Source organism: Salmo trutta, chromosome 24 (genome assembly GCF_901001165.1).
Source record: "Salmo trutta chromosome 24, fSalTru1.1, whole genome shotgun sequence".
NCBI classification, from domain to species: domain Eukaryota; kingdom Metazoa; phylum Chordata; class Actinopteri; order Salmoniformes; family Salmonidae; genus Salmo; species Salmo trutta.
Window position 1 is genome coordinate 42,882,415 of NC_042980.1, and position 10,693 is coordinate 42,893,107.

Below are 10,693 nucleotides of genomic sequence, written 5' to 3' on the forward strand. Positions count from 1 at the left end.
TTCCAATGATGGTTTCCTGAAGTGTTACATGAAACTTCTTATACTTAGACTGTAACATGCAAATTAGCCACAAAACACAAAAGTTTGACATAATATTGTACGGCATATAGACTGTGGATTATGTGACTAGGAAACTGCTCTATTCAAGAAGCCATGCATCTGGACTGCTTGTTGTACAGCCTCTGTGATCAGTCCTCACACATGTTATACTAATGCTAACTGACAGCTGGCTATACTCGCCAGTTTTACAATCTAAAAATAAATAGCCTACTGTGTGTTTGTAGGGTTGAAGTGGTGATAGAAGTGGTGAGAGTCAAACTTATTAACATTCAAAGTTACTAACATCCCTTTATTTTATCCTATACATTACTGAGACAGCAACAATTGGTCCAAACCAACAACAGAATCACAATAGCTCTTTATAAATTGAATCAGAAGGGGAAGAAATTGTCCTGATAAACTGGATCCAAAGCACACAATACATCACAACAAACAAGACAAAGAGGATATGAATATTCATATTTTTGCCCTACAACAAGAGTGCCACCTTCTGGAGGCAGAGAGGAATAGATATAATGGAACGATGAGGCCTCCTCAACACAGACAGGGCAGAACACAGACAGGTCAGAACACAGACAGGGCAGAACACAGACAGGGCAGAACACAGACAGGGTAGAACACAAACAGGTCAGAACACAAACAGGGCAGAACACAGACAGGGCAGAACACAGACAGGGCAGAACACAGACAGGGCAGAACACAGACAGGGCAGAACACAGACAGGGTAGAACACAGACAGGGTAGAACACAGACAGGGTGGAACACAGACAGGGGAGAACACATTCAGGTTAGAACACAGACAAGGTATAGTCAGACGCAGAGTTTTGCAGGTGATCTGCCACCAGACTGGTGGTTATCAGGACAGTCAGACTTCATAGGTACTGGCCTGGGAACAGTTTCTCCACCCAAGGCGGTAGTAAAACTTCAACTAATGCAATCTAACAGGCAAAATGCTCATGTAAATACTTACTTTAAGTGTGTCAAGCACTCCTCGATTCTTAAAGGTTTGGTAAAGCCTCAGCTCATTTGGGGATAAAGCCTCCATGGGGAAGAGAGGGTCAATCAACGAATACTAGCTTACAGATTTTTCTTGCTGAAGTCAAAAACCTAATACTCTGTAAAGAGACTAACATTTATATCGTGTTTACAGCACTGATATATAGGGATTCAGGTTGAAATAACCTGCTTAGTAACCAATGGTCTGCTTTCCAGAAAAACGGTTAGTCGGTGGGGAGGACGAAGTGTGATGACGAGGAGCGTAAAAATGGCACAGTTAATATCAGAGATTCGTCTCCTGAGTATACACATTAATTCGAGGTGTACATACCTACGTCTCCTGATTACAAACCAAGTAATCTTACTTATAGCTCTTCAAGCTCTCTTGAGAACCTTGATGATCTCTAAATGGAGTCAGTAGAAAGTAGTGAGCGCTCTGAAGTTGAGCCAGTCCAGTGTGTAGTGGGCCTGCCTATCACGACCGGTGTGGTAGAGTCTTCCACCGTTTGACCTGAGAGTCCGACCAGAGATGATTTTGGACCGGTAGGAGTGAGATTTTTGGAAAGAGTGGGTTCCTCCTTTTTGGCAGACCCATATGTTGTGTCAAGTTGTGGAGAGGACAAACTGAGAATGGTTACATCTGTGAACGTTTTGAGAAGTGGAATTGGGTTGTTCTGAAGGGATTTGTGGGATGGGGAGAGTATTTTAGAAATGTGTTGGGCTCTTTTTTCCACCAGAAGTACTGAGTTAGGTAGGAGGATTTAGAATTGTGGAGCTAATGTTGTAAACCATGACTGACCAAACACTCCAGCACAGTAGGTGGCAGCACAACATTTGTTTGCAATACGCCATTATGTCGAAGAAGAAGAAGAAGAAGTCCTCTCCAAGTGCGAACAGTTATGAATTTAACGAACTGGCAATGTTATTGTTTAGTTCCAGTCGCACATTTATGACCTTCATATTCTGGCTTTGAAATTAGAGCTAAATACCGAGAAAAATTAATCAACTAATATATACTATTAAATATAAATAAACTAAATATAATCTAAGATACACAAAGTTAAAAACTAGTTTCAAATGTTGCAAATGTTTCACTTGTTGCAAATGTATTTCGGTAGTCGATTGCACGTCTTCATGTCGTCATCAAAAAGTGACGGTATTCCCCGGAAAGAAATTAAAACTATTGCTTCAGAGGTACATTTAGGATCTAAACATCTATCTGTAAGTTAAGACTTTTTCAGTTCGCTTCAATGTGTTTATCTTGATGATAATAATGCATTTGCAAGCGTGCTGGCTATATAGCTATCTAAAGTTAGCTACGTAAACTAGTTAGCAATATAACGTTAGCTAGCTAACTAATTTACATCACAAGTTACAGAAATAGCCAATGTATATTCCTGTTCACACAGAACCGTGTTGATTGCTGGAAAGAAACATGTCTGGCAGTTTCTATTACGTCATGGTTGGTCATCATGACAACCCAGTCTTGCCTGCTGGTGAGTTCTTGCCTGCTGGTAAAGCTGAGTCAAAGGTATATATCTTTACGGTATTCTCAACATAATATAAACTCAGCAAAAAAAAAAGAAACGTCCTCTCACTGTCAACTGCATTTATTTTCAGCAAACTTAACATGTGTAAATATTTGTATGATAACATAAGATTCAACAACTGAGACATACACTGAACAAGTTCCACAGACATGTGACTAACAGAAATGGAATAATGTATCCCTGACCAAAGGGGGGGGGGGGTCAAAAATCTAAAGTAACAGTCAGTATCTGGTGTGGCCACCAGCTGCATTAAATACTGCAGTCCATCTCCTCCTCATGGACTGCACCAGATTTGCCCATTCTTGCTGTGAGCTGTTACCCCACTTCTCCACCAAGGCACCTGCAAGTTCCCTGACATTTCTGGGGGGAATGGCCATAGCCCTCACCCTCCGATCCAATAGGTCCCAGACGTGCTCAATGGGGTTGAGATCCGGGCTCTTCACTGGCCATGGCAGAACACTGACATTTCTGTCTTACAGGAAATCACGCACAGAACGAGCAGTATGGCTGGTGGCATTGTCATGTTGGAGGGTCATGTCAGGATGAGCCTGCAGGAAGGGTACCACATGAGGGAGGAGGATGTCTTCCCTGTAACGCACAGCGTTGAGATTGCCTGCAATGACAACAAGCTCAGTCCGATGATACTATGACACAGTCACACCAGACCATGACGGACCTCCAAATCGATCCCGCTCCAGAGTACAGGCCTCGGTGTAACGCTCATTCCTTCGATGATAAACACGAATCCGACCATCACCCCTGGTGAGACAACACTGCGACTCGTCAGTGAAGAGCACTTTTTGCCAGTCTCTGGTCCAGCGACGGTGGGTTTGTGCCCATAGGCGACGTTGTTGCCGGTGATGTCTGGTGAGGACCTGCCTTACAACAGGCCTACAAGTCCTCAGTCCAGCCTCTCTCAGCCTATTGCGAATAGTCTGAGCACTGATGGAGGGATTGTGTGTTCCTGGTGTAACTCGGGGCAGTTGTTGTTGCCATCCTGTACCTGCCCGCAGGTGTGATGTTCGGATGTACCGATCCTGTGCAGGTGTTGTTACACATGGTCTGCAACTACGAGGACGATCAGCTGTCCGTCCTGTCTCCCTGTAGCGCTGTTTTAGGCGTCTCACAGTACAGACTTTGCAATTTATTGCCCTGGCCACATCTGCAGTCCTCATGCCTCCTTGCAGCATGCCTAAGGCACGTTCATGCAGATGAGCAGGTACCCTGGGCATCTTTCTTTTGGTGTGTTTCAGAGTCAGTAGAAAGGCCTCTTTAGTGTCCTAAGTTTTCATAACTGTGACCTTAATTGCCTACTGTTAGCTGTTAGTGTCTTAACGACCGTTCCACAGGTGCACGTTCATGAATTGTTTATGTTTCATTGAACAAGCATGGGAAACAGTGTTTAAACCCTTTACACTGAAGATCTGTGAAGTAATTTGGATTTTACGAATTATCTTTGAAAGACAGGGTCCTGAAAAATGGACGTTTCTTTTTTGCTGAGTTTAGATAGGTCTATGCTCCTGACAACTGTTTAGATTGGTAGCTAGCTACATCACTACCTATGTATTGAGATCTCTATCTACATCCAGTCAAAAGAAGAGTTTACTGTAATGCTCACTCAATTACTTAGCCTAAAGCAGATCCAGAAGTTTTTTTTTGGTCACTGTGTGTTGATCATTTGAAGTAATGTTTGAGAGCAAGTAGAAATATATTCTGTATTCTTATGCCTTTTTCATAGGGGAATAAACACACTTGATATGTCATTGTTTTATCCATTCTGTCTATATGTAAACAGGATGACCACCGGCATCTGAACCAATTTATTGCACATGCAGCTCTCGACTTGGTGGATGAAAACATGTGGCTGTCTAACAACATGTACCTGAAAACTGTGGACAAGTTCAATGAGTGGTTTGTCTCTGCCTTTGTCACCGCAGGACATATCCTTTTTTGACTACTACCCAAGACCTACACGTAAGTAAGTAGCAGTGTCTGAAGCAGAATGGCCCATAGGACACGATCTGGCCTTAATGGCCATGTACTGTTATAATCTCCACCCGGCACAGCCAGTAGAGGATTGACCACCCCTCAGAGCCTGGTTCCTCTCTAGGTTTCTTCCTAGGTTCCAGCCTTTCTAGGGAGTTTTTCTAGCCACCGTGCTTCTACATCTGCATTGCTTACTGTTTGGGGTTTTAGGCTGGGTTTCTGTAAAAACATTTTGTGACATCTGCTGATTTAAAAAGGGCTTTGTATATACATTTGATTGATTTAACAGGAGCATATCTCCTGTTTCTGTAGCGAGGCAGCTTGATGTACAAGCGCAACCCCTGGACAAGACACTAGCAGGGACATACCCCTAATCCATCTCCTTAACGCTGAGTGCCAAGCAGTGGCATCGGATCCCATTTTTACAGTCTTTGGCATGAATCGGCCAGGGATCCAACCTTACCCAACCTTCCAATCTCAGAGACGACACTTACCACGAGGCCATTGAGACCTATATAGCCCTCGAAACGTGGCAACAAAAAAGTATGGAATAATGTATTCCTGAAATATTATGTCTACAATTCAACAAATAGTAATTGTTACCATGGCCAAAGGGCCCAGAGAAATATGGGTAGTGTCTGTGTTCCATTTTTGTCCCTTAACCATCTCCATCACATATGAGATTCATCATGCTTCATGACGTACGACAAGAAGACGGAATCAAAAACTTCTTTAATGATGTGTATGATTTATACATTAAGGTGAGTTGCCCTTTCTGTGCAGGTCATATACACCTAATTTAAATTAACATTCTGATGATTGATCATTGTTCAGTAATTTGTGCTCTTTTCCAGTTTGCATTGAATCCTTTTTATGAAACCAATGCTCCAATCCGGTCGACGGCATTTGACAGAAAGGTGCAGTTCCTTGGAAAGAAGCATCTCTTGAGCTAATGAACCAACCTGAGTTCTGCACCTTTTTTTATTTTCTTCATTGTGTTTATCATACACATCATTGGTCTACGATCACCTGTTGGTTGTGTTTTGATAAATTCACTATGTATTACTTTATTTATTCTTACCAACCACAGTATAAAAGATAGCATTGGGCAGTGTTTTATAATGAATTAATGGCATGTTTGAGTGTCACCAGCATTTTGTTGCCTAGTTTGATAATGGTCTCTATGAGGTCTACTTTGATAATAGTGACATGGTCTATGAGGTCTACTTTGATAATAGTGACATGGTCTCTATGAGGTCTAGTTTGATAATAGCGACATGGTCTCTGAGGTCTAGTTTGATAATAGTGACATGGTCTCTGAGGTCTAGTTTGATAATAGTGACATGGTCTCTGAGGTCAACTTTGATAATAGTGACATGGTCTCTGAGGTCTAGTTTGATAATAGTGACATGGTCTATGAGGTCTAGTTTGATAATAGTGACATGGTCTATGAGGTCTAGTTTGATAATAGTGACATGGTCTCTATGAGGTCTAGTTTGATAATAGTGACATGGTCTCTATGAGGTCTAGTTTGATAATAGTGACATGGTCTATGAGGTCTAGTTTGATAATAGTGACATGGTCTATGAGGTCTAGTTTGATAATAGTGACATGGTCTCTGAGGTCTAGTTTGATAATAGTGACATGGTCTCAGGTCTAGTTTGATAATAGTGACATGGTCTCAGGTCTAGTTTGATAATAGTGACATGGTCTCAGGTCTAGTCTGATAATAGTGACATGGTCTCTGAGGTCTAGTTTGATAATAGTGACATGGTCTCTGAGGTCTAGTTTGATAATAGTGACATGGTCTCAGGTCTAGTTTGATAATAGTGACATGGTCTCAGGTCTAGTCTGATAATAGTGACATGGTCTCTGAGGTCTAGTTTGATAATAGTGACATGGTCTCTGAGGTCTAGTTTGATAATAGTGACATGGTCTCTATGAGGTCTAGTTTGATAATAGTGACATGGTCTCAGGTCTAGTTTGATAATAGTGACATGGTCTCTGAGGTCTAGTTTGATAATAGTGACATGGTCTCTGAGGTCTAGTTTGATAATAGTGACATGGTCTCTATGAGGTCTAGTTTGATAATAGTGACATGGTCTCTATGAGGTCTAGTTTGATAATAGTGACATGGTCTCTGAGGTCTAGTTTGATAATAGTGACATGGTCTCTGAGGTCTAGTTTGATAATAGTGACATGGTCTATGAGGTCTAGTTTGATAATAGTGACATGGTCTATGAGGTCTATGAGGTCTAGTTTGATAATAGTGACATGGTCTGTATGAGGTCTAGTTTGATAATAGTGACATGGTCTGTATGAGCTAGACCTTGAATGAGCTTGGTTAAAACATGTATATTTAATTTCTGATGTTTGTGAAATGTTCTATGTCTTACTGTCCAGATTTTCTCAACAAAACACTTTCCAAATAATTCACTGGCGTTCATGTGTGTGCCTTTGCCATACAAAGTAATGGCAGAACATTTCACTAATCATTAAGCATGTACAAAGACCAGCCGATGCAAACAAACACTCACATTCTGCATGTAATAGATCCTGTATATATGCAGTAATAATCACCAAACCAGAAAACATTTCCCAAATGACTTACTGCTGAAGTCTAACTCTAACTGATATCTTTTTCACAATTAACAAAGTGGTTTTTTCCCCCCCTGTAACAGTGGAGACTAAAAACAAACGTCTTCAGGGAAGATCATTCATTCAAGGACTGTTTTTATTCAAATAGCATTTTTCATTCAACTTGCGTTCCAGTCATTCTGGACAACACTGCTGTAGCTAAATTATATAAAAGCTGAGCGAAGAAAACTGTTCTCAGCACTCTTATTTTGTGAGGATGTACAATACTGTAAAATCAATAAGCAATGATTGTTGAAATCAAGTTTTAGTATTAAAACTATACTAGTGTGTAAGAAAATGAAATTGATCTCCATTAATGTAAAGAAAATACATGTTAGATAAGATGCCCATAGAAAAAAAACTGGACAGGTACATACATTAAACATGGTTTATCATATCCACCACCATGTCCAAGTTCATAATGTATCACCCATCTGTTCATTACAATTAGCCAAGTTATCGGAACACTGAAATTCTGGAATGGTAAAAACAAGGTTCTGTACTAACTTATTGGTAGAGAGCAGAATGTCATGTAGCATAAGAACTCCGCTTTATTCATTTAATATTTATCATTTCAGCTCGTCCTGTGCAAGTGTTGAACAGTGTGTCCATTGCATAATGATAACTCATTCATTACGGTATGTTGTGCAGATATCGCAAGGCCAGCAAATTCTGCTACCAGGACCAATAATATTATAGAGTAAGAAATCATAAACCTTAATTTCTGCTTAGATTTCCCACTCTCTGTACTATAAAGTAGTGATGCTAGATTAGTGCTTCAACTTTTTCAAATTAAGACTGCATAAATCACTCTGCTTTGTATCAACATTTGTTGTAATAAATATTAATACATTGTTTTTGTTTTAAACCTAATCCCATTTAACTCAATTGATGATTAAAAGTGACTTGCTTCTACTGTATCACAATTGGGTGGGATTATATTTACATATGATCCGCAATATGTTTTGAATGGAATCAATGATGATACTTTCACTGGTAAGGCCGCTCATCTCAACCTTGGTTTCAGTCACAGTGTAAGAAAACCTTTCTACAAAAAAAGGGACTTCTTTCTGGCTGTGTAATATGAACAGGAAGCGATGCTTTGTGAATGTATTTCTGGCAACCACATTGATGGCATAATATAATGTGATATTTTAAGACAATATATATAATTCAAAGATAGCAGATTTAAATTATAATGCATTTCGTGGTGGGATCTGACAAAAATACTCTTCTTCAGTTCCCGCTTTACATTCAATGAGTCCCAAGACCAACAAACCCATTGGAATATCATCCACGGACACTAGCCAGTGGACACTAGCCAGTACTTGCTTACTATACTTGAGAGCATGAGTGTTAATAAATAAGCCTGTGTGTCCTCCTAGCTCCAGTTCTTTATAGGTTGTAGACCCAGTGCTTGACTTGGGCAAGAGCTCAACAGAACGGAATACCGGCACCTCAAAATGTTCTACTGCTTGGGCTCATGCTCCTCTTATAGAATATTAGTTCAAAAGTATTGTGGAGCTCCTGCACCTAAATATAAACAGTACCAGCACCCAAAATGAATACCGGGACCTATTTCAGTACAAGTCAAGCACTGGGTAAGCCCTACACGTTGTCAACAGCAGGAAGTGCTGGAGCGGGGCTTTCTGTGGAGGTTGACTGTGTCTGTGGGGATGAGGTGGTCTGCCCTCTCCTCCGTGGCCAGCACTCTCCGCACTGCCTCCTCAAAGGCTATGGTTACGTTGGTGGAATCCTTGGCACTGGTCTCATAGTAAGGGTGATTGCCATTTTCCCGACACCACTGTTGGGCATCTTCAGCAGAAACTTGCCGTTCCGACACATCCACCTTGTTCCCCAGCACCACGAAGGGGAACTTCTCGGGCTCCTTGACGTCGGCATAGTAGATGAACTCCTTCTTCCAGTTGGCTAGGTTGTGGAAGCTCTGGTTGTCGTCCACGCTGAATGTGAGCAGACAGCAGTCAGACCCGCGGTAGAAGGGAGTCCTGAGGCTGCGGAAACGCTCCTGTCCGGCCGTGTCCCAGATCTGCATGGTGACCAGACGACCGTCCACCTCCAGGTCCTTGTTGAGGAACTCCACTCCGATGGTGTGGAAGAGGTGCGTGTCAAACTTGTTGGTGACGTAGCGGTTCATGAGGGAGCTCTTCCCCACTCCTCCGTCTCCCAGCAGGATGACTTTCAGCAGGGATGACTTGGTGGCCATGGCTCTTAACAAAACGTGGTCTCTTCCTCTGGAAAATAGGACCTAGGGGACAGGATGTAATGTGTAACTAACAACTGTTGCACAATAGCCTTCAGGTTTTTCAATTCTGTTTTGTTTTACCTAAAAAAAGTATTTTTAGGAGCCAGACTTACCTTTACTACTCAGTGTAGATATTCTGAAACCTAAGAAAAACACTTGAATGTTAGCACTTTATCTTACAGTGGCATTCACAGCAAATCAACCCCCCACTCCCACACAAACAGGGAGAACTTACCCGTGAATTATTGAAGCCTCCAGCTGGCCAGGATCATGTGCTATAGACATTAGCTGCTTGGTCACATGCGTCTATGTTTCGTGTCGGTCATTATCTTAACCATGGTCAACATTCAACCAGCTGGAACGAAATAGCAAACAATGTGTTGACTGAACCTGCAAGCATATATATATATACACACACAGTACAGTGACTGCACAGCTGTCTGTAAGCAGCCTTTTACAAAACATAGCTACCGATACATAAACTGTCACGTCATAGCTAGCTAACAAGTTACATTGCTCAAGCATAGTTATCGAGCTAACGTTAGTTAACTAGAATATGATACGAACAAATGCCTATTACCTGCAGAATAATGTTTGAAACTTAGCGTGGATAGCTAGATATAAGAAATAGGGCAAACATGCGTCCGCACAAGTCTGAAGTTGGATGACAGTCGATATTTAGCTACCTAGCTGATTTTAGCTTGCGTTGTTACTACCTAACGGAGATGCCACATTTTCTTCTCCTGTTGGCTAGCTATCAAGCCTGCTGAAAACGATTAAGCCAGCTAGCTAAACCTTAAGACACTGACAATGGGACTTAGTTATTAATTTACCGTTGCCAAGTTTTGAAGAACACATACAACGACTGTGATGGTTTATAGCTTTTTTTTGTAGCTGTCCTCCTAGGATGGTCTTCAATAGCAGTTAGCTAGCCTAGCAGCTTCTCAGTCGAACAACAACAACATCTGATAGGTGCGTCTGCGGGCTACCATTAGCCTCTGTTTCCACTCATGTGACCTAAGAAGTCTCGAAATTTTCTCGAGTCACATCACTCAGTTTGAATTCAGATTATTTATGATACAATGAATTATAAACAAATACAGCAATACTGTTGACTAAGTTTTAGCCAGTAAATAGCTATCTCCAGTATTCAATCGAACCTCCAACAGAGACCACATCTTATTCTTACAGAAACAGAGCC

General features: G+C 41.4%; 2 protein-coding genes across 7 annotated transcripts; one reads left to right on the forward strand and one right to left on the reverse strand.

Moving 5' to 3' along the window:
• The first annotated feature begins 2,177 nt into the window (after nt 1-2,177).
• Nucleotides 2,178-7,527, forward strand: LOC115161344 (trafficking protein particle complex subunit 2-like). 5 transcript variants are annotated; one of them, XR_003869245.1, is made up of 6 exons: nt 2,178-2,277; nt 2,466-2,587; nt 4,402-4,546; nt 5,268-5,353; nt 5,447-6,836; nt 6,881-7,527. XR_003869245.1 is itself a non-coding variant. In XM_029712256.1 (5 exons), exons 2-5 carry the CDS (start codon nt 2,492-2,494, stop codon nt 5,543-5,545), a joined length of 426 nt encoding a protein of 141 aa, XP_029568116.1. In that variant the 5' UTR covers nt 2,178-2,277; nt 2,466-2,491; the 3' UTR covers nt 5,546-7,527. The 5 variants fall into 5 exon arrangements, 2 of the variants coding, with proteins under 2 accessions (XP_029568116.1, XP_029568117.1); XR_003869247.1 differs by having other exon boundaries at nt 5,447-6,568; nt 6,602-7,527; XR_003869246.1 differs by having other exon boundaries at nt 5,447-6,537; nt 6,569-7,527.
• On the reverse strand, nt 7,309-10,693 carry LOC115161343 (ras-related protein Rab-9A). 2 transcript variants are annotated; one of them, XM_029712254.1, is made up of 4 exons: nt 10,326-10,693; nt 9,728-9,847; nt 9,606-9,635; nt 7,309-9,495 (listed from the first exon to the last, which is right to left on the reverse strand). In XM_029712254.1, the coding sequence occupies exon 4, from the start codon at nt 9,451-9,453 to the stop codon at nt 8,848-8,850; it is 606 nt and encodes a 201-aa protein (XP_029568114.1). In that variant the 5' UTR covers nt 9,454-9,495; nt 9,606-9,635; nt 9,728-9,847; nt 10,326-10,693; the 3' UTR covers nt 7,309-8,847. The 2 variants fall into 2 exon arrangements, with proteins under 2 accessions (XP_029568114.1, XP_029568115.1); XM_029712255.1 differs by lacking the exon at nt 10,326-10,693 and adding an exon at nt 10,073-10,298.

Excerpts from the sequence above, each read along its gene's own strand:
- LOC115161343 (XM_029712254.1), bottom strand. The coding sequence starts at position 9,453 with ATGGCCACCAAGTCATCCCTGCTGAAAGTCATCCTGCTGGGAGACGGA.
- LOC115161344 (XM_029712256.1), top strand. The coding sequence starts at position 2,492 with ATGTCTGGCAGTTTCTATTACGTCATGGTTGGTCATCATGACAACCCA. Across the intron at positions 4,547-5,267 it reads TGCCTTTGTCACCGCAGGAC|ATATGAGATTCATCATGCTT; the intron begins ATATCCTTTTTT and ends CATCTCCATCAC. Across the intron at positions 5,354-5,446 it reads TGTATGATTTATACATTAAG|TTTGCATTGAATCCTTTTTA; the intron begins GTGAGTTGCCCT and ends GCTCTTTTCCAG.